Source organism: Geotrypetes seraphini, chromosome 12 (genome assembly GCF_902459505.1).
Source record: "Geotrypetes seraphini chromosome 12, aGeoSer1.1, whole genome shotgun sequence".
NCBI lineage: Eukaryota > Metazoa > Chordata > Amphibia > Gymnophiona > Dermophiidae > Geotrypetes > Geotrypetes seraphini.
Window position 1 is genome coordinate 11,197,215 of NC_047095.1, and position 27,103 is coordinate 11,224,317.

General features: G+C 41.7%; 1 protein-coding gene across 1 annotated transcript; it reads right to left on the minus strand.

Moving 5' to 3' along the window:
* Window positions 1-1,665: 1,665 nt before the first annotated feature.
* Window positions 1,666-26,178, minus strand: LOC117346544 (pancreatic alpha-amylase-like). The gene is made up of 10 exons (XM_033916288.1): window positions 26,011-26,178; window positions 21,886-22,032; window positions 16,344-16,541; window positions 9,447-9,677; window positions 7,186-7,319; window positions 6,150-6,272; window positions 5,753-5,852; window positions 5,440-5,561; window positions 5,224-5,349; window positions 1,666-1,948 (listed from the first exon to the last, which is right to left on the minus strand). The coding sequence occupies exons 1-10, from the start codon at window positions 26,176-26,178 to the stop codon at window positions 1,759-1,761; spliced, it is 1,539 nt and encodes a 512-aa protein (XP_033772179.1). The 3' UTR covers window positions 1,666-1,758.
* Between the last annotated feature and the right edge of the window lie 925 nt (window positions 26,179-27,103).

The following is a 27,103-nucleotide window of genomic DNA, read 5'->3' on the forward strand; positions in this document are numbered from 1 at the left end:
GAAAATAAGTATAATTTTAAATGACAAATATATGTTCAAAAGTTATATGTAGGGAAATTTTATATGAGGTGCCTAAAGATAGGTGCCTAAATAAATAAATAAATGCCTAAAGTTAGGCACCTAACTTAATTAGGGCTCCTTTTTACTAAATGGTGATAGAAGTTTTTAGTGTGGGCCGACCTACACTAAAAGCCTCTAGCACCATTTGGTAAAACCCAGCATTAGTAAATTATTGTAATGGTATCTATTTAGGTTTACCTCACATACATATTAAAGCAGGGGTGTCCAACCTGCGGCCCCGTGAAGTATTTTGTGCGGGCCCGGTCGAGGGCCTGCTGCCCCCAGGTGTTTACCATCTTGCCGGCTCCCTCCTCTGTCTTGCTGCAGCGTTTACGCGTTTGTGCGGCCCCAGAAACATTTTTTTCGGCCAATGTGGCCCAGGGAAACCAAAAGGTTGGACACCCCTGTATTAAAGCATTACAAATGATATAAAAATCACCTGTCCGGCTACTGGCTAGAGTATCTCGATACGAACATATTACACCTTTTTTTAAAAAAAGATTGCATTGGTTCCCAATATTGTTTCCTATCTAATTCAAAGTTTTGAAACTTGTCCAACAAAGTATTTGTAACAACTTGCCAAATTATTTGGCAAAATGCCTAATACTATATACTCCACCAAGGACGCTGAGGTCACAGAATTGTTGGTTGTTAGACACAACAAAGGGGAATATTTTACGATATGCACGAACCAAAATTTCATATTTCTCTTTAACTAGACCATTATGTGGAATGCATTGTCTGGCACCTTACGCTTTTGTAGACATCTATTGCAATTTAGAAAGTGCTTAAGACCCATCTATTTGTTCAAGCTATTCTAAGCTAATATCCTGCTTCTTAAGTTAATACTTTATCTTTTGAATATCATCTTTTTTGCAGTTATCAGATTTATGCTGCTTAATTGAAGTAATATAGTAGAGGAGCAGTTGAGATGTAATTTATAGGCCGAGATGGTATAATCTTATGATTTTTGTTGATGTATATGATTTTTATGCTGTTTAAATCCTGAAATGTGTATGTGATACTGTGAGCCGCCTTGGATAAAGGCAGATTAAAAATGTCTTAAAAAAATAAATTGGCTTCAATAAAGAGCTTCAACAAGTTCATAATTTAAAAAAAATAATAATAATTGAGAAATAGGCGCCTATCTTAGATGGGATTCCACAAAAGATAGATGCCTATCGCATGGTACCTAGTGGCAACACCAAAGTAGGTGTGTTTAGGGGAAGAGAAAGACCCAAACGCTGCTAGGTGCGATTCTCTAAAGGACTTAGGCGCCTATAATGTAGGCCTATAAAACCCTGGCCTCCATTACAGGTGCCTAAGTTGTAAGTTAAGCGCTGCTGAGTACAATTCTGTAATGGGCGCCTAAGTGTGATTGACATGCAATAGGAGCCAATTATAGAATCTGGCCCATGGTGGCTACGCCCCTGACATTCATAATATGACAAAGTATGCTAGAATAGACAGCTGAATAGTATTAAAAAAGAAATAATTTAGCATATAATGTTGAACAACCATTACTGTTTCAGAAATTGATTTCAGATGACAAGGAAATAAGCACACAATCTGGTCATGGTATTTTATTGCTTTATAATAGGAGTATACAGCTCAAAAAATGTTTATTTTGTTTCATTTCATGTGTTAACACGAGAATGACATTTCCCATGCTGCTATAAACCAATGTGCATCCTTAGTTTACAATTTGGAATCGATATGAATGGCAGCAAAAGGATCTTCTGCACTGCTGCTTATCTGAAAATGTGCTGAGCCATCACTTCCAACTTGGATCTGGTTTCCAGTGCAGCGTCCGTTCTCCTTCTGACCAGAAATTATATCACAGTAAATGCCACCGGGAAGGCCAGTTTTCAAGGTTACATCCAAGTTCCTACAAGAAACAAAAGTTTAATGAGTAAAATCAATGGGATCGATTAGCAGTGAGTTGAATGCAAAGAAGCCCGTTAAATTCCCGTGAGCTTCTCCTCATGCAGTGCACGCTAATTTGTAGTGCTCCTTTGTAAAAAGAGTCCAATATTAGTTACTTAAAAAAAATTGCAGTCCTCACTACTATTCCTGTTGAAAGTTTTGAAAAGTTCTTCTTAGGTTCTGAGGAATTAAAGTTTTATCCGTATTCTTCCTGGAGTCTATATATGGTGTCCAAAATGCGCATACAATGTAATCAAGTAATGAGCCCATAACTAGCAATATTTGGTTGCTAACAATCAACTATTGCAGTTAATTGGCTCCAATTAGGATTTGTGCACACATCTGACTGTGCACTCTTCTATAAGCTTAGTGCCTAACTTTTATAGAGTGTATCTGAAAAGAGGGCATTCTAAAAAGTTATAGGTAGATTTATTTATATATTTTATTATTTATATACCACTTAAATCCTAAGTGGTTTATATTCAGGAACTGTATCATATTTCCCTATCTGGCCCGGCGGGCTCAAACTCTATCTAGTGTACCTGGGGCAATGAGGGGATTAAGTGACTTGCCCAGGGTCACAAGGAGCAGTGAGGGATTTGAACCCACAGGCTGTAGCTCTAACCCCTGCGCCACACACTACAGCCTGGAGGGAGTAGGCATCCCTCCTGCCAGTGGATGTCTCAGTGGCGGCAGGAGGGAGTTGGCATCCCTCCTGCCACGGGATGTCTCAGTGGTGGCAGGAGGAATTGGCCACTCCTCCTACCATGGACATTTGGGGGGGCTTCAGGGGGTGTCGGCTGAAGGGAGTGGCATCCTTCCTGCCAGCCAACTTCGCAGGGGGGGGGGGGGCGGATTCCCTGCCGCAGCCGCTAAACTGATCACAGCAGGGAGATTCCCTTGCTGCAATCAGCTTACGGCCGCGTCTATTTGAAATGTAGACCAGCGTTTTGCTGACCTACATTTCAGGCGCCTATTGTGACCTTAGGGAGATGCCTAGGGCCACCTAAGCTTGCCTAAAGCCACTTTCGTGTGAAAACACATCCACGCCTAGCCTTGGGTGAGCTTAAGCGGCCCTATGCATCTCCCTAGGCTAGCGAAAATGCCTACAATGTAGGCTGCCTACTTCAAGGTGTTTTATTTTTCTTTTTAAACGTGCATCCCGATTGGCTGGTTAGACAGCGATAGAAAGCCTACTGCTGCCTATAATCAGGATGCCATTTATAGAATTTGTCCCTTAGCGCCAATCTTCTAGAGCACCAAATTTTCTGTGCCATTTACTGAATCTAGTCCTCTGTATCTATGGAAAAAAAAAACCCACTTGTACATTAGGGACCAGATTCTGTATATGACACCTAGGTTAGGCACCACTAGGTAAAAATGGCGATACCTAGCAGCACCTAACACCTAATTAGGTATGGTTAGGGATAGAGTGTAGCATGGAAAGACTTAGGCCTGCATTAGGCGCTGGCAGGCACCTACGGGAGAGTACTGAAAAGTTCTTAGCCCAACCAACCAACTTCCTAAATTCTGAGCATTATTTTGTCACTATTGCTGAAAAGAGTGTTATCTTATTTCGCTACGTGCCAATTTGCAGATACAAAATTTTATATTTTTGACACTGTTTTAGATTATTGATTGAACCACATCTACGTCATTCTTTGTCGGGCTGATAACTTTTCATCACCCCCTCATACAATGTAGGCAATGAAAACCTGTGTTTACTTTGTAGGCACCTGCAGTACTCGCACCTACTGGCACCTAACTGCATTTAAGTGCTGGTAGGAGCAATTCTCTAAATCAGGGATCTCAAAGTCCCTCCTTGAGGGCCGCAATCCAGTCGGGTTTTCAGGATTTCCCCAATGAATATGCATTGAAAGCAGTGCATGCACATAGATCTCATACATATTCATTGGGGAAATCCTGAAAACTCGACTGGATTGCGGCCCTCAAGGAGGGACTTTGAGACCCCTGCTCTAAATGGTGCCTAGATTTGATTGACATGCAGCAGACACCATTATACCAGGCATTTGCCATTCTAGGCGCCATTTATAGAATCAGGTCCTGGATGCTTACTCATCCATTTCTACTAATATTTTAATATAAGTAAATTCAGAATGTTATTGCACAACCTTAGATAAGAAAAACAGTAAAGGTGACCTGTGGTACTCAATTCCTTTATTGCAGGCCTGCACAACTACGGTTCTCGAGGGCCGAATCCAGTCGGGTTTTCGGGATTTCCCCAATGAATATGCATTGAAAGCAGTGCATGCACATAGATCTCATGCATATTCATTGGGGAAATCCTGAAAACCTGGCCTGGCGAGGGCGGAAGTTGTGCAGGCCTGCTTTATTGTAGCGATCAAGACTTGGCACATACGTGTTTCGGCCACTATGGCCTACCTCAGGAGTTGGAATCTTGAACTAATGAATGAAATTAAATGTCACCTACTGTATATAAATAGCCTTCTTGCTATTGTTCTTAAAATAAAAATGATAAAAATGTGTCTCTCTGTCAAGTCGATATGTCAGATGCTGTCGCCGCAAAAGCCATAGTGGCCAAAACAAGTTTGTAACGAGTCTTGATCGATACAATAAAGGAATTGTGACTGTTCCCTCTAAGCTGAGCAGGAGTCCTCCACCCACAGTCTCACCAATAGAGGGTGCTGTTTTACTGTCACATTTTTCAATTGTGAGGGACAGGCAAGTTCTGCAGGACTCCAGGGAACATACCTGTCCTTAGCGACTGAAAATATTCCACCCCCTAGTGGTAGCAATGCAGCTGGAGGACACCTGCTCAGCTTAGAGGGAACACTTTTTCTTGTCTTTTTACCTTGGGAAGTTAGCATCTCCTGTTCCATTGTGGTGTTATACAACCTTAATCCTCATACTTGTGCGTAAGAAACACAAATAGTAGAAGAAGGAACTCAAGGGAAAAGATTTTATCAGCAAATATACAGCCATCATAAAAAGTGGACATTTTCTTTTAATTGTGCGACGTTATTTTTGGAAATAAAGACAGCTTACCCATATAAAGGGCACTAGCTGCATAATGTGGTCATTGCCCTAGCTAAATATATGGTTTCAGTTTAACTGCAGCAGCCGATCTCTTATTTAACTATTGGCTGCTGAGGTTAGATATCGGGCTCTTAATTTTTGGACTGAGATATATCTATCTTGCTGTACCAAATCAACAGGGTTGGAAAAGCAAGATTATAAATGTTTCAGCACACTTACCAATCATCATTATTAAAAATGATGAATCCTTTATTGCCGCGCCCAAATGCTATTTGATTACTTCCATTATCCCACCAGTTTGCAAAGGGCTCACCATCAACAACATTACGAAAACCGACCATGTTCCTAAAAATAACAAAAATCATTAATTATTGGATATACCTCTTAGATTGAAGTCTTTACCAGGATCATGCAGGTGCTAGTGATTTACTGTACCTTATCTGACGCCACCTGTGCTCACAGACCCAGCCTTTTCCACAGGTAGTATCTGCATTGATTGTAACAGGCTTGGTAGTTCCATCTGAATAACTCGGTGGGCCCATCCAGTCATTCACATCCTTGGCATTAAAGACAATAAAATCAGTAAAAATGCTTGAGCAAAAATTACAAATTGAACGGCAATAATTTTAATTGTTTTAATTCTCATATTTTGCAAGTCTGCCGTATTATTTTGCACAAAAAAATAGATTCAAATTTATGGATTCAAATATTTTGTAAGCAGTCTTACTATTTAATGTGAACTACCTACCTTCCCATTAACAAAATCTCTTGGCCATTGGAAACTTGACATAATACGTGTAAAGCCATAAGGATGAGCTAGCATGAAACCAACTCCCATTTTATACAATCTGTGCAATAGCATAAAAAAAAATTAGAGAACAAATATTTAATCCCAGAGCAAATATTCTTTTTTATTTATGCATTTAAAAATATTACATATTGCCTATTGAAACTAACAAGATTGGCATCAATATGATGTCTACGGTACACATCAAAACCTAATCAGAAAAAGTAGGTTTTTAGTTTCTTTTGAAAACCCATAATCTCTGGCAGCCAATTGCAGTGAAGAAGTCCTGTCACAGAAAACACACTTCCACATGTAAACATCTTGATAAAGACCTTCTACAGTGGGAAGATTTCCTTACCTTGCATCAAAGAATGTGAGAATGGAAGCACCTCCAGCTCCATGGCCTCTCTGGTTGTCATGGTTATCCACAAAGACCAACGCTTTGTCAGAAGGCATGAAACTCCACCCTTCTCCCCAGCTCCTGACCGTTAAAAAAAAAAAAGATTAAGTACTATAGACAAAATATAGTTCATTCTCATTATTCGCGCATTCACAATGTGTGTTTTTTGCCTATCCGTGGTTGCATCAATTGCAAACAGTGTACCCTATTCGTACCACTGTATTCACATATTCACAGACTGGCACTTAAATAATAGCTTTTTTGCTTCCCATCATCTTCTATCTATTCCGTCAAATAATCATATCTATACGATGCGCACAACCATTTTTTCCTGTCACCGCCCCATCACTGTGGAATTCTGCTTCTACTAATTTAAGAGAAGAAACGTCACCGATCCGATTCAAATCTAAATTAAAGGCATTTTTATTTAAAGATGCATACAACGTTTAAACATCTTTATTAGGACGACTTGCAATTTTAATAGGGTTTTTAGCAGACTTAAGAAATTTAAAACCTCCCATCATCATGTTCTTACCTGTCATTTTCTTTTCTTTTTGATATTGTAGTTCTTCCCCTTTTACCTATTGTATCTGTAAGTTTGTACGTCCTATTTGTGTTACTTTATGTATAAGTCTTTGTAAAATAACCTTTTTTTAAAATTGTACACCACCTAGAAACTCTGTAGAGGCGATTTAACAAATTTTTAATAAAACTTGTAACTTGAAAACTTGAAAGTGAATTACAGGTACTTCAAGTGCTGTCCCTTGCAGAAACCTAACCCTATTTTCCCAATAGGATCCACTGTTCCCTTTCTGCAATTTTGAGGTGGAACGTGTACTGCTGGAACTTAATCTGTATTTCCCCACAGACTTAACATTTCATTATTGGTGATTTCATGGTATGCAAACATTTTCGGGAACCGTACTAGCGTAAATAAAGAGAACGGACTGTAGTTTTGATCTACAGTAATGGACAGCTAATCACATTTTCTTACTTTAAGTACGCCATTTTTTCTCCATTCCACTTGCGTATAACGTTGCCTAGTTTGGCACCATATTTAAATTCAGTAACCCGGCCAAGTCCAAAATATTCATTGGCTGAAATAGCTTCTCCACCTAAATCAATAACCTTGGGAAAAAATTTAAAAAATGATTTCAAGTCAAAATAATGAAAGAAAGTTATTTTGAATTTAATCACAAAGCAAGACTTGCATAATAGAAGGTTGTTACCATATTTACTACTCCCTTTTATTATGCTGCGGTAGGTGTTTCTACCATGGCCCAGAGCGCTAAATGCTCCCACGCTCATAGAATTCCTATCAGCGTCAGAGCATTTAGGCCCTGATTCTGCAAAGTGTGTCCCAATTGTAGGCAGCTTTAGGCGTTCTACAGCTGTCTAATCAGCCAATTGGGAGGCACATTTTCTAAAAATAAATGCTCCCCAGGCAGGCCGCCTATATTGAAGGCGCCTCCGGGAGCCTAGGGAGGCTAGACAGTAGACTTAGGCAAACCTAGGCGGCCCCAAGCGTCTCCCTAGCAAAGTGGGAGACGCTTACAATGTAGGCTAGCAAAATGCTAGCCTACATGGTAAGTAGATGCAGCCGCTCTACTTAATCACGGCAAGGGATCTCCCTGCCGCGATTAGTATAGCGGCCTCAGCTACGGCTACCAGTCTCCCCTCCCCAACTCCCGATGATCGCGGCAGGAGGGTGCCCAACCCCTCCTGCTGACAAAACTCGTGATCGCCAGCAGGAAGGTGCTCAACCAGGTTTTGAAAAGCCATCTGGACCCCAGACATGTCTTCTTGATAGCCAAAAATAATAATATATTGAGGAGGTGAGCGTTTGGTTCTGAGAGAGATTGTGCAAGGCCCTGTTGACCAAGGACAATAATTTTAAGATGTAACGGTTCGTGGATCTTCAATATGGATGTGATGGTATGCCAAACCTTATCCCAGTAAATTGTGAGGTGCGTGCATTGAAATATCATGTGAGATAGCGTTCCCACTGATAGCCCACAGGACCAACATAAATTAGAGACTTTGTGTGAGAATTTGCAACGTTTATATGGAGTCCACTGAGCTCAATGTAGGAAGAAGTATATTGACTGAAGAATTGAAGCTGATCTAATTAACTTAAAAGCTCTGGACCACACATCTTGCCAAAGCTCATCACCTGCAGTAATGTCTAAGTCAGAATATCAGGCACTCATCAATTGTGATATGGACACAGGCTGCCCTGGACGCAACAAATCATACCATTTGGAGGCTACTCCTTTGAGAGGAGCAATGACAGGGAAATCCGGAGATCTGGTAACCCTAGGAAGGGAGTGAACTGCAAAGGGTTCCATCTTTGCAAGGGGTGCTAGCGCTGACACCTTTTCTCCTCTCTGCCCGCCATGTACTTCTTTAAATGTTTACCAGCGCAAGAAGCATTTTCCACTTATTGTTCACACCAGCGTCAGCTCCTTCTGACATCACTTCCTGGTTACGGGACCAGGAAGTGATTTCAGAAGGGAGCCAATGTTGATGCGAGCAGCAGGTGGAAAATGCTGCTCGCACCGGTGAATATTTCAAGAGGTATATGGGGGCCAGGGGGTGCCCAAGTGGTAGGGAAGAGTGTGGGGTGCCCAAGTGGCGGAGAAGAGTGGGGGGCACACAGAGCGGCAATATTAGGCACCACCACCCTGGACACCAACCTCCCTTGATATGCCACTGTCAAGAAGCAAGTATCTTTCAATTGAATGAGAGCTCTGAAATGAGGGGGCACAGGATGAAGATGAAAGAGGATAGATTCGGGAGTAGCCTAAGGAAATACTTCTTCATGGAAAGGGTGGTGAATTCATGAAATGGCCTCCTGGTGGAGGTAGTGGAGACAAAGACTGTACAGTATATGAATTCAAGAAAGCTTGGAACAAGTTCATAGGATCTTTAAGAGATAGGAAGGAATAATAGATGTCATGGACTGGATAGTGTGGCACAGTGGTTAAAGCTACAGCCTCAGCACCCTGGGGTTTTGGTTTCAAACCCACGCTGCTCCTTGTGACCCTGGGCAAGTCACTTAATCCCCCCATTGTTCCAGGTACATTAGCCTGCCGGAACAGATAGGGAAAAATGCTTGAGTACCTGAATAAATTCATGTAAACCATTCTGAGCTCTCCTGGGAGAACGGTATAGAAAATTGAATAAATAAATAACTTGCTTCACTTTAGTAAAAGAGCTTCTAGGTAGTTTGATTCTGCAAACCAAATAACTTACCTCCTGGAAAATGAAAGGTTTTGCATCACTGGGGAACCACTGTGTATTCAAAGTATGCAATCTGTCAAAAATTGCCTTCATGTCACCAGGCCACATGTGTTTGGATGCATCAATTCTGAACCCTGCTACACCAATGTCAATAAGCTTGTTCATGTACTCAGCAATCTTCTCTCGCACATAGTCCTTTTCAAGTGCCAGATCAAGGAGACTAACAAGCTTGCAGTCTCGAACCTGTGCAAAATAAAATAACAAGCCAGTGATTTATGATCCAAAATTCTGATTCAATGCAGACTTTTTATTCTCTATTAATATCCAAATGTAATATTTATTTTCACATTAGGCTGTAACTTGAATACGTAGGGCTTGATTCTATAAATGGCGCTCACCAAAGGTGTCAATCAACCGCTAGATGCCATCTATAGAATCCCGCGTAGTGGTGCCTGGGAGTGCTTAGGCATTGCTGCGTGCCCTGGAGGTAGGTATCAGCATATTAGGCCAAGTTTTGTTGTTTTTTTTAATAGATTTTATTAATATTATGATATAAATTAACAAACTTACCAATTAACTGTACAAATCATGGTAATATATACATATGATTATGTGATAACATACATGAAGTAATATATAGTAGAGTCAATACACATATTATCAGTAGGAGAAATATTTGTGAACATGAAGGAGCACACTCAACGAGCATCAGGTTAACCCAACAAAAAGTGATCATCATATGTATTGAGCAATGTATTCTGAATTACTGTATGTCAATGGTCCAAAACGCAGTAATATTACATGTCCAGGAGGGCAAAGTACATATATGGTCATGTTTCAGCACAAACAGGAAGCGGCTAAGGCACATAGTGCAGGCAGATTAATATGTGAGATAAGTCAGATGCTATGATTAAACACAAACCAGCATCCTTGGTAAGGAGAAAACTTAGTGTAGATTTAAGGAATAACCAGTCCCAAACTCCTTCAGTGATGCATACAGTGTTCGACCAGACTGTGAATTCTACATTGGATAAATTCTTCCAGGAATGCAGTATGTTCTTGATAGTCAAAAATAATAATATATTGAGGAGGTGAGCGTTTGGTTCTGAGAGAGATTGCGCAGGGCCCTGTTGACAAAGGACAATAATTTTAAGATGTAACGGTTCGTGGATCTTCAATATGGATGTGATGATATGCCAAACCTTATCCCAGTAAATTGTGAGGTGCGTGCATTGAAATATCATGTGAGATAGCGTTCCCACTGATAGCCCACAGGACCAACATAAATTAGAGACTTTGTGTGAGAATTTGCAACATTTATATGGAGTCCAGTGAGCTCGATGTAGGAAGAAGTATATTGACTGAAGAATTGAAGCTGATCTAATTGACTTAAAAGCTCTGGACCACACATCTTGCCAAAGCTCATCACCTGCAGTAATGTCTAAGTCAGAATATCAGGCACTCATCAATTGTGATATGGACACAGGCTGCCCTGGACGCAACAAATCATACCATTTGGAGGCTACTCCTTTGAGAGGAGCAATGACAGTACATTGATGAAAGAGATCAGGTACTGGTTTTAATTTTTTCATGGCTGGAAGCGCTATATTAACACATTGTTTTAACTCGAGCCATCTGTCTAGTTGGTTAACTGGTAGGCTAAATTTATTACATATTTCTTCACAAGTCATCCAACAATTTTTCGTAAGAAGATCTTGTAAGGTGTGGATCTCACAATTTTGCCATATCTGCCAATTCAGGGTAGAGCTTTGGATTTTGAAAGTATAATTATTCCACAAAGAGATCATTGAGGTGTCATTCCATTTGATTTGCATAGCACTGTCAAATTGTTGTAATACTGACATAGTTGAGCGATGAATGCTAATCAGTTGTTTTTGTAGTTTTGGAGGGGAAGAGATTGAGGGGAAGAGAAAGTGCAAGCGTGTTGACACCAAGTAAACTTTTTTCCAGTGCTAGCCATGACAGGGGGTTAGTTATGGTTTTAATGAGAATCCATATGGAGCCCTGCCGCATTGTAAATGCTTGATGATATCTAAAGAAATCGGAGAAATAGATGCCTCCATTTGACTTTCCATTTTTAAGCTTGTGCATTGCAATCCATGGTTTCTTGTTCCATAAAAATTTGCTCAGAAGTTGTTCTATACTGATGTATATTTTCTTATATAATAGGTAAGGTAGCATGCTTAACACATAGCAAATTTTAGGCTGGATCATTTTTATTGTAGCAAGACGGCCCCACCAGGTGATTTTAAGTGGTAACCATCTATGTGTTAAGTCCTTTAGCATATTTAATAGGTATTCAGAATCTCTCAATGATGGGCCTGTAAGAATACTTTCATTCAAGGCAAATCCAAAGGATTCAATGATTTGTTTGTCTTCCAAACAGTTACAAGGCAAATTAGGCCAAGTTTTAATGGGTCTAATTTACCAAGGTCTAACTCGGACACCTAGTGAAACCTAAGTCAAGCACACCTATTCTTTACCCCTTACCATGCCTTTTTTTTCAGGTAGCAGTCAGGTGCTAGAGCAGGGGTGCCCACACTTTTTGGACTTGCGAGCTACTTTTAAAATGACCAAGTCAAAATGATCTACCAACAATAAAATTTAAAAAAAACACAAAGCACACTGTACGCATAGAAAATGTTAATCATCATTCCTATTCCAGGGTTTTTCAAAGAGGTCAAAGCAGATGACTCTATGCACTGTCACCTCACTAACAACTATACAAAAACAGACAAATATCCCCCTCCCTTTTTACTAAACCACGATAGCAGTTTTTAGCGCAGGGAGCTGCGCTGAATGCCCAGCGCTGCTCTCGACGCTCATAGGCTTCCTGCGCTAAAAACCTCTATTGCGGTTTAGTAAAAGGGGACCATAGTGTAAAATATAGACAGCAGATATAAATTCAGATACATTTTGATCACTAAATTTAAAATAAAATCATTTTTCCTACCTTGTCTGATGATTTCATGAGTCTCTGGTTGCCCTTTCTTCTTCTGACTATGCATCCAATCTTTCTTCCCTTCTTTTAGCCTGTATGTTTCCTCTCCTCCTGACCTCATTCCCCCCACCGACGTTTTCTTCCTCTCTCCCTGCCCTCTCTTTCTTTCTCTCTTCATGCCCCCTTTCTTTTTTTCTGTTTCTCTTCTTTCCTTCTGTCTCCCTGCCTGCCCTCTTTCTCCCTCCCTGCCCTCCCCCAAGCCACTGCCACTGCCATTGGATAACAGGCCCCCAAAGCCGCCCGCCGCCAGCCAAGCTCTCCCTGCTTCGGGCCGACCAGCCTTCCTCTCCCCGACATCAATTCTGCCATCGGAGAGGAAGTTCCGCTGGCCAGAACTTCCTCTCCGACGGCAGAATTGACATCGGGAAGAGGAAGGCTGATCGGCCCAAGATTGACCTATTGAGAGAAATGCTGCTGAGTCCTGCCTTTGAGGAAACAGAAAGTAGGCAGGACCTGGCAGCAAGAAGAGCAAATCACAAGCTTCACTGACCTACCTGTCTCCCGCTTTAGCCCGCGAATGGGGCTCTAACATGTGCGTGCCGGCTTCCCTTTTCTCCCCCCCCCCCCTGACATAACTTCCAGTTTCAGAGGGAAGAGAAGGGAAGCTGGTACAAGCACACATTAGCCCCCGGAGCATAAGTTCTCCAAGCCGGGTTTTTTTTTTAAATGTTGAGCAACGGCATTCAGGAGCGGATGAGGACCGCCCAGCTAAAAGGCCCTAGGGAGAACACTGGTACGCCACTGACCTTCACCCCGCCCTGCCAGCACTCTGATTGGCTGGCGTTCTTCAAGAGGTGGGCCAGTCAGAAGGGGAAAAAAGAGAAGGGAAGAAGGGAACCCGCTCTGCGATCGACTGGGGTCGCCTGAGCGAGCGACCTGTCGATCGCGATCGACGTATTGGGCACCCCTGTGCTAGAGGCACGTCACTAGGTGCCGCAAAGAACTCTTTTTTCTAAATTAAGTTTAAAATTAATTTCAATGCTGTGGTCAATTTCCATGCCATTTAAGTTAATTGATTTAATTTAGATTAGGTGCAGATTTTAGTTAGGCATTGCTAGGCAGCTTCAATTACAATACCTAGTGGCACCAAACTAGGTCACCATTTATTGAATCTGGCTCTTACTGCATAGCTGTACTCATGCATGGACAGTGAGCAGAGCAATTTTTAAACCTTTCTATTCAGATAAACATCTGTTTAATAGCAGAAAACGAGCAGATGAAAATTGGCCCCTCCTCTTTGCTGTATACAACAATGTGGGTAGTTTGACTCATAACAGCAGAGGAAAATGAAAATATGCATGAGGCTTTCATGCACTTTCCAACATGAACATTTGTACCTGCTTCAAAGCAGGGAACTAGACAAATTTCCAAAGAGAAATGCGGTGGAGGTGATGATGGTGGTAGGGAGGGGAATTCCATTTGAAAGTTAGGCTGCAGGCCCAGAGGTCCAATGTACAATGGGCCACTTGCTTGCAGTCTTCCACAGCAGTTTCAAATTGACACCAATTAACATTTTTTTTAAAACCCAAATGTAATCAAGTTTCAAATTTTTATTAAAATTTGATACAATCACATCAATTTTCTAAGCAAGTTTACCAATTTAAAATGGGGTGGGGCCTCAAAATAAAAATGCCAATAACAATGCAAACCTTGGATACAAATAGGAGAAATTGCCTTCACAGCAGTGAGCAACAGATGCAACAAAGCTGACCAGGCTGAACACCAATTGGTCACCTATGTTGCTGCATTTGTTAATAACAATACAAATAACATAAAAGAAGCTAAAATAAAATTAATTGAAGGGCGTACTTAATATTAAATAGACTATGCTAAGGGCTCCTTTTACTAAGCCGTGTTAGAGCTTTAACGCGCGGAATAGCGTGCACTAAATTACCGCCTGTGCTAGACCTTAACGCCAGCATTGAACTGGCATTAGTTCTAGCCGCGTAGCGTGAGTATAGCACGCGCTAAAATGCTGCGTGCGCTAAAAACGCTAACGCGGCCTACTAAAAGAAGCCCTAAAACTTGCAGGGAACAAGAAGGTAGATGGGGAGGAAATAAAATTTAAGAATAGGAAAGAGAAACATTGAAGGGAAGAATAAAAGGAGGGGAAATACTGCCTAATTGCGCATATTAAACTATGTGCACGAGAATTTAACAGCATCTTGAAATAGTGCTAATGGTTAATGGTTTATTAATTACGAGGGGGTGCTACAAAGTTCTCAGCCCAACCAACTTCCTAAATCTGTTATTTTACCATTGTAGCTGAAAAGAGTGTTATTTTAGTTTTGCAGCATGCCAATTTGCAGTCTCTAATGAAATAAACTAAATACACGGTCGAATCACATTATTATGTATCGGGCAGCACGGATGAGAGTACCTTCCAGAGGTATCAAGGGACCCAGACCATACCAAGGAAACATTCCTTAGACCAGGGGTAGGCAATTCCGGTCCTCGAGAGCCGGAGCCAGGTCAGGTTTTCAGGATATCCACAATGAATATGTAGATGGATTTTCATGCACTGCTTCCTTGAGATGCAAATCTATCTCATGCATATTTATTGTGGATATCCTGAAAACCTGACCTGGCTCTGGCTCTCGAGGACTGGAATTGCCTACCCCTGCCCTAGACCATAACACTGTCGCCACCAGCTTGTGTACATCCAACAATGGTTGCTAGGTGAGGCAATCTAGTGTGACTAGTGTGATGGTGTCTATCAGTCATCGGTTGAGGTTGGACTTAATGATGCCAGCTACACCTCCACTTCTAGTATCAGTGCATGAGCAAGCTATCGCTTGGTACCCTGTTGGGTAAAACATACCTAAGGTAGTTCCATCATTGTCTTTGAGCTAGGTTTCAGTCATTTGGAAGATGTCCCAGTTATTGTCTGTGAGGAGGTTGTTTAATATAGTTTCTTTGTTTTTTACAGATCTTGTATTTACTAGTGCCATTTTGAGGTTATTGTGTGTGTGTGGGGGGGGGGGGAGTAGGTCTAAGGTATTGGGGTCTATGTGGTAAGGATTTCCTGTGGGGAAGGTGACAGAAATCACCATATCTACCCTGGCCTGTGATGACTGGGATGGAGGAATACATGTTGGCAATGAGAATAATTGGCATGAAATAGGAGAACACAGATTGTGGCATTGGCATTAGGAAAGTAGTGTAATTTTGAATGACTGTGGTGGCTAGGCTGAGGATACAGAACTTTGGTAGGATTTGGTTGGGTAAGAGGGAGAGTGTGTTGGGGATGTTTGGTGGGTGTGTCTATATATGTAATGTGATCCTAGGGATGGGTGGGTTGAGGGGAGGTTGGGATGGCCTGGGCGGAGTGTGCAGGGTGGCTGTGGAGACTATTTCAAAAAGGCTCCTAGTAGTTAGCATTTTCTTTGTCATGGAAGTAATGGAGCTGGTTAGTGATTGGAGACAGGAAGATAGTTTAAATGGGGATAGAGTGCGAAGAGGCAAGAGCAGAGGTATGCATAGTACATTTAACAATTCAAAATAACATTTGTCAGAATTATACAGTTCACAGAATAATCTGCTACCTACTTTGAAGAAGTTATGCCCCAAGAGGGGACGTAGAGGGAAAGAGTTCTGGGTTCAAAGCTGAGGTGGAAGTAAAGCATGCAATAACTGCAGTTAATGGCTGGATGCAGCCTGGTTTGCTTGTGTGGGAGGAACCATTTCAGTTTGGAGTTTGGTTGGAGTGCGTCAGGTTGGAGTTTGAAGAAGTTATGCCCCTAGGGGGAGGTAGAGGGAAAGAGTTCTGCTACACCAGCTACTCAACCACATTTAACAAACCCAATAACCAGCCATGAAATGTATACCCCATCACCAATCACTAGTTAAATATATTAAAAGTAGTAATAGTTCTATAAAATGTATACCTGATAGGGGTCACTATAGTTTTCAATCTCTCCACTTCCAGTTTTACATTTGCCATCATTGAAATCCCAATCTGAATAGGGGACAGCTGAAAAATCTCTGCTTCCTGTATTGAAATAGCTTCCACAGGTACAATGAGTACCAGAACCACCAGCTGCTCCACACATGTGATTAATTACAGCATCCACGTATATGTACACCTAAGCAAAGAGAAACAGTGATTTTTTTATTTTTTTTATCATTAAAATATTCATCTTGGTGGTAAACTATTACACTTAAAAAAGAAGTTAATGTTAATTGTGTCATGACCAAGTTAATGGATTTCCCTAGTTAAACACAATACCAGGCAGGGAATTTAACACCAAAAGTTATAAATATATGTATCACCAAGGAAACACATGTCACTAACACATTTACTTTTTGTTAATGATTTTAATATTATGCCTCAGGATATTTAACAATACAAGAACAACTTCAGATAAGTTTCAGTTAAATCAGCTTATTTAAGAATTTGACATTTTGTTTCACTTTTATTTCTTTTCAGGAATTACAGATATCCTAGCCCTATCCACAAAACAGCTAAGTAGTTATTCTTGCCCCCCTTCTCTTTTTCTTTCCTACCTCTTTCTAAGCCTTTTTTTTTTTTAATCTCTTTTTAGTGTCTCTACTACTTACTTTAAAGTGCATACTTTACTTTCAATAGCTCAGGCACTTAGGCCCATATTCAATAAATGGTGTTTGGAGGTGATAGGCACCCTACTGGCACCTAACTTGGTAAAATAAAGCCATTTTAAAATTATTTTAAAATTGTTTAAAAAAATGTAGGTACTTTCTGGCACCTAGAAAAATAGCACCTTCATCATATCTATGGAGGCACCTTAGAATGCCTAATGTTGAAGAAGGCATGGATACTGTCAGAAAGAACCTTAACCATTATAAGGCACCTCCGTATATGCAATTCTCATCAAAGGTAGGTGCCGGAAATGTTGGCTTAAAAATCCCTGGCCTACATTTCCGGCTACCTTTGACGAAAGCCGTGATTCTGTAAATGGCATCGTTATGTGATTGATATGTGATTGGCAGCCATTTTTTAGGTGACTGTCAATTATGGCGCCATTTACAGAAACTGTCCCTTAGGGCCTGATTTTATAAACAGCGCCTTAGTTAGGCTATGCTAGGCATCATAATAGTGACACCTAACTAAAACCTGCACCTAACCTAAATTCATTTAGCTTAAATGGCCTGGTAATTGACCACACCAGTAATTGAATAATTGGCGCCTATCTCTAGGATGCCTAGCGATGTCTAAGCATGCCTAGGCACCATTAGGTGGGATTCTATAAAGGGTGCCTAGTGGTTGAGTGACAACCACGATGAGCGGTGCCGTTTATAAAATCAGGCCCTTAGCTCATTATTCTTTTTCTAAAACGCTCTCAGATTATTGGGCATAAATCAAAAATCTGCTGATGAATATTATTCAATTAAGTAGATATCATTTCTCTTCTATTTCCTTCTTCTTCTCTGTACCTACTTCTTGATTTTAACAAACACAAAACCATTTTTCTTAGTGTGGACTTCTCTTTATAGTAAGCAGAGAACTGTTTAATGAACACTTCACAGGGGGTACCTGAGTGCTTTCACAAAGTTGCCTCATTCATCAAATAGTTCTGTTCCTTGTCAAATGAACGCTTCTGTTCAAATAAATGGCATCATTCAAAAATGCATCTCTTCCATTTTAAATAGACAGCAATTATGCCATTTATTTGAACAGAAGTGTTCATTCGACAGGGAAGAGAACTGTTTGATGAATGAGGCAACTTTGTGAAAGCACTCAGGTACCCCCATGAAGTGTTCAAGGCTAATGTTTAATGCTGTTTAATACACTTGCTGTTTTAGCGCATATATCTTTTAGAAAGTCTTCAAACAGATTTTTGTTTTTGAGTCACAGGGTCCTACCATTTGAAAACTCATTGTGGGATTCCCTGGGACCCTATGAATTTAATTGGAGTTTCCAAGATAAGTTTGTTCATTTTTATGAATTATCAACTGCATAAGTCAATGACATATTTTTAGTCATTATATGCAATGATTGGTCGGTGATTCTATAATTTTGAGACAAATATCTCATAAAGTCTCCAGGTCTCAGCATATATTGAGATATGGTGTGAGTTAAGATTTTGGTACTGTGTTGTGAGTATTAGCACAAATTTGGAGAAGGGGTTTAGTGATTGGTTTGATTTATACCACAGTTCTTCAACCGCCGGTCCGCGGACCGGTAGCGGTCCGCAGGAAATTTTTGCCGGTCCGCGCAGGACCGGCAAGATTGACTCATTTGAACTTCCTGCCAGTCCGCGCAGGACCGGCAAGATTAGCATCGGAAGCGTGCGCTGGACCGGAGAGATCTTGGGGAGCCTCCGACAGTGGCTTTCTCCCCTCTCTGCAGCTCTCCTTTACTTCCCAGCGCAGCGATTCACGAAGGCAGCCTCGGGGCTTTTGCTGAGTCGCGGCTGCCTCTGATGATGCAACTTCCTCTTTCCTCAGAGGCGGCGCGACCCAACAAAGGACCCGAGGCTGCCTTCGTGAATCGCTGCGCTGGGAAGTAAGAAGAGCTGCTGGGAGGGGAGAAAACCACTATCAGTCTGGGAAGCTGCTAGGCAGGGGAAAAAAGGGACAGCTGCTACTGGAAAGGGAGAAGGAGAGATGCTTCTGGGAGGGGAGGAGGGAAAGGAATCTGGGAAGCTGCTGGGCCAGGAAAAAAAAAGGGACAGCTGCTACTGGAGAGGGAGAAGGAGAAGGAGAGATGCATCTGGGAGGGGAGGAGGGAAAGGAATCTGGGAAGCTGCTGGGCTAGGAAAAAAGGGACAGCTGCTACTGGATAGGGAGAAGAAGGAGAGATGCTTCTGGGAGGGGAGGAGGGAAAGGAATCTGGGAAGCTGCTGGGCTAGGAAAAAAAGGGACAGCTGCTACTGGAGAGGGAGAAGGAGACGGAGAGATGCTTCTGGGAGGGGAGGAGGGAAAGGAATCTGGGAAGCTGCTGGGCAAGATAAAAAAAGGGACAGCTGCTACTGGAGAGGGAGAAGAAGGAGAGATGCTTCTGGGAGGGGAGGAGGGAAAGGAATCTGGGAAGCTGCTGGGCAAGGAAAAAAGGTACAGCTGCTACTGGAGAGGGAGAAGGAGAGATGCTTCTGGGAGGGGAGGAGGGAAAGGAATCTGGGAAGCTGCTGGGCAAGATAAAAAAAGGGACAGCTGCTACTGGAGAGGGAGACGGAGAGATGCTGCTGGGAGGGGAGGAAGGGAGAATGAAAAAAGGAAGGAAACAGCTGGCAGAGAGATTAGAGGAGGGGAAGGGGAGACACAGGCATGAGAAAGTAGAGAGATTGATGATAGGAAGGGGTCAGCAGAAAAATAAGCAGAGGGACAACGATGATAGATCTGGTGTAGGAGAGATAAAAATGAAGAGAGCAGTGAAGCTGGAATGAATCATGTAAATAGGAGAGAGGGGCACAAGCTGGATGGAAAGGGGAGAGGGACATAGAAAGAAGACAGATACCATATGGAAGGGGGAGAGGACAGATAGTGGATGGAAGGGGCAGATGCTGGATTGAAGAGACAGAGAGGGCATACGCTGGAAGGAAGAGAGTGAAAAAAAGATTGAAAGCAGAAACCAGAGACGACAAAAGGTAGAAAAAAATAATTTTATTTCTATTTTGTAATTAGAATATATCAGATTTGAAATATATATCCTGCTAGAGCTGGTGTTAGACATAACTGGGGACTGCAAAACCCAGGCAGTGCTTCTTTAGCTTTCAGCTGGCTTAGGGCGCTCTCTGACCAGGGGGCAGTTGCCCTAGTTGCACTCCCCTAAAACTATTCCTGTCATGTGTTACTTCAGTATTCTGTTAGCATGATATTTCTGTGTAGCATTCTGTAATAATTTGGCTTGTTCAGTTTTCTTGATAGTAGAGGGGATATATGTGAAGGGGAGGGGAGACAGGGGTTTTGTTGATCCTTGCTCTGAATTATTTGTATTTATAAAATGACAATTCTACAGAATATTGTTTCTTTTTATACTTTAATAAAATACATTCAATATAAAATCATAACTGAGGCTTGTGTGGATGGGATCAGATGATTTGTGGGGACCGAGCTCGCGGAGATGGGGCGGAAACGGGATTTTTAAATTTTAGTCCTAATAGTTTGCCGGTCCACAAAATAATTATTTTTTTTCTGCCGGTCCACGGGTGTAAAAAGGTTGAAGAACACTGATTTATACTGTCCATTGAACATTAGTATGCAAAGAAGAATAATTTTGATGAAGTCACTGACAAATTTGCTGAAGCTAAGACTCAAAAATAGAAACTGTAATGTTACCGTTCATTACTATGAAAGACCATTATAAACATATGGGGTTTCCCCCTTTTTGTCAAAAAAATACATTAATTAAAAAGTATTAATCCTATTGCGTTTTTTTTGTATTGTTATATTTATTTTGGCCCATATTCTATAAACGGTGCCCTATTAGTGCATGTTAAGTCCAAAACGCCATTTAAAAGCAGACTTTAAAAAGAATTCAAGACGCCTACTGGCTCCTAAAAAGATTGATGCCAGAATCACGTTTGTGGAAGTACTTTACAGCACCTAACACCACTGTAAGTGTGGCTAACACCAGAAGTGGCATTAGGTGCTGTAAAGCACTTACATAGGTGTGATTCATGTCAAAGGTACGAGTCAGAAATGTAGGCCTTGAAAACCATGGCCTATATACAAGGTTCAATAAAAGAAAAATTTCACTGCCTGTGTTTCCTTTCTGACCATTAATTTCATTTCATTGTTATTAATAAAAATATTTATATATACATATATATATAGAGAGAGAGAGAGAGAGGAGTGGGTGTTAAAAAAACAATTGGCCCCGGGTGTCACCACGGACAGTAAGACCTCTTTTTCCATGTTTCTAGCTGTAAACTAACTTCTCCCAAAAACAAATGGATAAGACACCCTGCTAGTCCATCAAAAGTTATGTTTATTCCTGCATTACTCACAGGGCACTAGAAATGTTGATGTCCTTTTTAGAAAACTACAAAAGGCAGAAATAGTCAAAGGATTCAGAGTGTAGCCGCTCAAGGTAAATCACCTGTACACACAACGCAAAACATGCGTAAATTTAATGAGAATAAAGTGAAAGGTGCCCTCAGTGTGAGGGAGCAGCGATGGGAGACAAGGCTCCAACGCTTCACAGAGTCAGGTAAAGGTAATATACCTCCACCCGCACATCATCACTGGGCACCCAAATGTGTGCAATAAATGAAAAGTGAAAACTCACAAATCAATAAAGTTAAATGAATATGTGTAACAAGTGAAAACCACTGAGCGACCACTCACTGAATCCCCCAGCCAACTCCCCAACAAAAATCAAAAAATAACAGACTTAGCTGAAAGATGAAAACATTTCTGAGGCTCAAAAAGCAAATTGAGCTTTCAATATGACATTACCCAACAGGTAAAGTGAATTTTTGTCAGTTAGGAAGCAAATAATTCACTTACTCCAACCTTGTTGCACCTAGTAACCATGTCTCTGAATTGTTCTTCATTGCCAGAGCGTGTACAGAGTTTGTAGCTGATTGGCTGATATCTCTCCCACCATGGTCTTGAAGGGTTTGTAAGTATGATATTTTCATTTGGAGGAGAAATCTGTTAAGTACAAGTATTTTGATTTATAAACTGATATCTTTGCTTTATAAACAATACCTTTCCTAATAAACATTCAAACAGATTTCTAACTTTCTTCTCAATGCCTAATGCATACCAAAATACAAAAGTCTTCATGATGTCTAATATGCTCTATCTGATGTCAAACAATTTAGCTAGTAGAATAACATAGGATTTTTATCAGAGAAATATGAATATTTATAAAAGATAAGCTAATAGATTTACAATAGCTCATACCTTTTCCATAATCCTTAAAGGCAAGCTACATTCAGATAAAGTAGGTTTTTGTTTGTTTGTGGAAGGCTAAAGCTTAGCTTGTGTTAATGAACAATACTGCGCACTGAATGCCACGTGGCCTATAGGTATACAATAAGACATGCAAAATACACTAAGCTTTAGTAATAGGGTTTCCTTGGTTTTACAGCTGAGGGACTAAGGGGGAAATTCTTGAAACGATGCCTATGTTACCCCCTTATACAAAATCACGATAGCGGTTTTTAACGCAGGCTGGCGCACTGAATGCTCTGCGCTGCTCCCGACACTCATACAGTTCCTATGAGCATCGGGAGCAGTGCATTCAGTGTGCCAACCTGTGCTGAAAACCATTATTGCAGTTTTGTAAAAGGGGGGGTTAATTAACACCAGCACTATTAAAGCGCCTACCGGCACCTAAATACAAACCAGAATTGTACCTATATAAGTGCTTTAGGCCGCTAAATGCCACTGTAGACATGGCTAATGTTGGAAGTGGCGTTAGGTGGCCTAAAGTGCCTACATAAGTGCGATTCATGGCAAAGATAGGCGCTGAAAACGCAGGACCAGAAAAACCTTGCCTACATTTCCAGTGCCTATCTTTCGTGGAGGTATGATTCTCTATAGGATGCTGTCATATGATTGACACACAACTGGCAGGTAGCATAATAAACAAAATATCAATTGAGGTCCTTGGTAAAAGGCACAAAGACCTCCAAGAATGCAGCATCATTAATACAAAACAAACTCTAAAATGCTCCCCAAACAACCCCCCAAAGCTCCCATAGCTCTAACCCCCAACCACCCCATACCTACCCGACCCCCAACCCCCACCCAAAACACAGACTCTGAAAACATGGATGGTAGAGAGAGAACCAAACCAACAGTGGCTGTCATAGTATATGCAAAGTCTGGCTACGCAGTCTATAAGAAAGGGATCCCAAATGCCTAAAAAGTGCTTTTTCCGTTTTTAGGTGCCCTTAGCATCTCTAGCCTCCCAACCCATCAATTCATGAAGACTGAGTCTCCACTCCTAGTAAGAGGGGGAGTTATCTGAGGTCCATTCTTTCAAGATGGCCTTCTGTCTCAATATACACAGTTTCCTGACCCAAAGTCTAGGTCCTCTCCCCTGAATCCCACTTGAGCCCAGCAAAAGAGCCTCTGGGGAGACTGCTAGATTCTGACCCAAAATCCATGTAATATATGCTCCAACCCACTTCCAGAAGGCTTGAACAGCTGGACAGAGCCAAAAGGCATGGGGAAAAAAAGGCCTCCTCCAAATTACACTTCAAACAATGCTGTGGTTGCAGATAATCCATCTTATGCAGCTGTGAAACACGCAAAAAGCACATTCCCTTAACAGGGCACATTGGACCTCAGTGGAAATGCACTTAACACTTGCCTGACTATCCCAAGTAGACACCAAATCTCCCAAGTCTTGCTCCCTCCCATCTGTGGTGCAATAGTGAAAAATCTTTAGGAGGGGCAGATATATTTAAAGTTGTATGAGTACCCAAAATGGTTAATTTCCCCAGAAAATAAGAACAAAGAATTGTTGCAGTCTATCTCCCAGAGGAAAGCCAATGGACACCCTATGTAGAGAAACATGATAATGCTTAAGTTGGCAGAAGGCATAACAGTGACCCCATCTAGGGGTTACACTGTGAAAAAAGTCCTTATAAGTTATCAAAGTCCCTGTGGTGTCAAGCAGATGTTCTAAAAGGATAATACCAGCTTCCTCCCACTGCAGAAATGTGCTATTCTGTCCTGGTAAAAAAGCTATATTCCCGCTAATGGGCAACAAATTGGAAACATTTGGAATACCCTCCATGTAAGACATCAAAAATCTCTATGTCTCTCGTAACAGTATGTTTGAGGGCAATAAGTAAGAGCTTTATGGGGAACTGCAGAATGGAATTAAAATAATAAGGGGGTACAAAAGCACGCTCCAACAAGAGAGGACTATAAGTTAGTTAGTTTTATATTCCGTCCTCCCAGAAAGCTCAGAATGGGTTACAAGTTAACATACAAAGCATCAAACATACAAGAGGAGATACATAGTGCTTGGGGGGGGGGGGGGAGGGAGGACAATAGTTATCTTACTGGAGGAGTTGACAACTAGAGGGATATAAGTTGTTTTTTTCATACAGTGATACATACTGGGGTAGTTACAGATATGGGAGTTTCTACAGATATCTGAATTAGTTTTATCAACATAGAGTGAGGCAGTTGAGAGGCGTGGCCTGAATGCAGTTAAACATAATAATTAGTATGGTTTGTCAACTTTGTAAAAGCATACAAAAAAAAAATCCAAGTGAACCCAAAGATGGGATGTTTATCTAATATAATAAAACGGTAAGCCGCGCATGCGCACTTCCTATGCGTGTGTCCATTTTCCGTGAGCTGTAGCACACATAGGAAGTGCGCATGTGCGGCTTACAGACCGGCCTCACGCGAGGCAAGAGCGCCCTTCCCTGCTCTCCACCGCTGCCGGCCACTAGCACCCCCTGCCCTCTCTGTCGCCTCCCAGCTCCAGCGGCGTAGGCAGCACTATAAACACGCTGCTTCGCACCCTTCTTTGCCGATTTCCTCTGCCGCGTCTCTGATGACATCATCGGAGACAGACGCGGCAGAGGAAATCGCCAGTAGAAGGCCGCGAAGCAGCGTGTTTAAAGTGCTGCCTACGCGGCTGGAGTCCCGAGGTTTGTCGGCGGTGGGAGGGTCAGGAGCAGGCCGGATGGACAACGCCAGTAAAAGAAGGGGAGGGGCCGAACGGAGCAGGGAAGATAAGGTAAGAAAAGGGAAAGAGGGAGTGGGGGAAAATGCTACTTCTTCTACACAGGAAAGGGGGGGATAGAAGGAAAATGCTATTGCTGCTGCATAGGGAAATGGGATGGAAATGCTGCTGCACAGGGAAATGGGGAAAAATGACATACAGACAGCGGGAGGGATGGAGACAGAAAGAAAGAAAGACACAGGGCCAGGGAGAGGGACAGAAAGACAGCGAAAGGGGGCCAGAGAGAGGGTCAGCGGGAGAGGGAAAGGGGGCTGCTTTGGGGGGAGGGGTGTGCTTGGGGCAAACAGCTTTGCTCTGGGGGGGAAGACAGAAGGGGTCATGGAGAGATAGGGAGAGGGATAGGGGGCTGCTTTGGGGGGAGGGATGTGCTGGGGGGAGACAGAAGGGGCCATGGAGAGATAGGGAAAGGGGACAGACAGCTTTGCTCTGGGGGGAAGACAGAAGAGACATTTGGGGGGGAGGTGGGTGCTGGGGGCAGACAGCTTTACTCGGGGGGGGAGGGGGAGACAGAAGGATACAGACAGCGGCCAAGGAGAGAGAGATAAAGAAACACAGACAGACAGACACATCTATTCTAGCACCTGTTAATGTAACGGGCTTAAAGACTAGTTAAAAATAAAAGGTCACATAAACTGTTGTACTCTCATGTAGATGTATGTGCAGTGAAAAGTAGGGACTCGACACTGTTCGTGATTTGGCAGTACTAGCCTTTCTCAGGAGTCCAAGTATACTGAAGACACATGTATTGTATACACAATGGTCGTACAGCCTGGAATGCAAAGCAAAAGTGCAAATGTACGCGTTGCTAAACAAACTTGTGTACATTTACATTTTTGCTTTGAATTCCAGGCTTTATATAATAGGCTAGATAGAAAAGATGAAAATAAAAATTGCTGGATATCTTTACTTACTTGCACACCGCCAAACCCATTAGGTGCCAGATAGCGTTCACATTCACTAGCAATATCTTCCCAGCGCCATTCAAACAAGTGCACAATGGATGTCCTGCCTTCCTTTGTGTTCGGATTGTACTGGGCAGCACAAAGGCCAGCGGTGACAAGGAGAAGGAAAATCTCCATCCTCCTATTTAGGCAGTAAAGAACCAAGCACTTGTCTCTCTGGCTATTTATAACACTGCAGGAAAATAAGCCGCTAAACATGTTACAGATTGCCAAACCATCTATCATTTCTTTCTGAAAGCACAACAGCTGAAGACATTGAAGAAACTCTCATAGTTACATAAGCTTTGTGGTATTTTGGCCCACTGGCTCCTTTTTATTTCCATGTAATATTGCTAAATTGATTTACTTAGTTTTCTTCCCTTACACACATAAAAAAGCCCTATATTTTGTACTTGTTTTTAGTATAATAGAAAAAGGAACCTAAGATCTAGAGAAATATAAGAAAATTGTATAGGAAGATTTCAAAACCTGTAATTCTGCAGAAATTCTGCAACCTATTTAGATAAATTTGTTTGTTGAAAATTAAATAGTATAAATTTTATGATATTTTGGCAGGGACAACTTTTTTGGAAGGGCCACACCAACTTCCATCCTGCCCCAAGATCTCTATTTGCTGATGCTGTTTTGGGCCAAATATTGGTAGGCCCGTGAGCCCATTAGCCCATACAGTTCTTCTGCCTAGACATTATAGAAATAGATTTCCAACTTTGCATGTATATCCATACTATTCATTTTGGTGCTTTGGGTGGAAAAATGGACTTTCTCTGTATTTTGGCCTTGGAAGGGGACGATGCCGGGACCAGGAAAGGAAAAAAGAATCCAAGATCAGAGAAAGGTAGTTTCATGAGAAAAGGAAGGTTAGGAAAGAGAAAACATAGTATCAGGAGAGGAATGAACTGGCATGATATGACTGATTTATTGTGGTCCTCATTTTACAAGTCCTATTCGAGTTTTACACATGCATAAACTGGCGCTTAAACATTTATCTTACATAAATGTCTAAGTCTTTATTTTACAAACCTCAGATATGCACATAATAGAG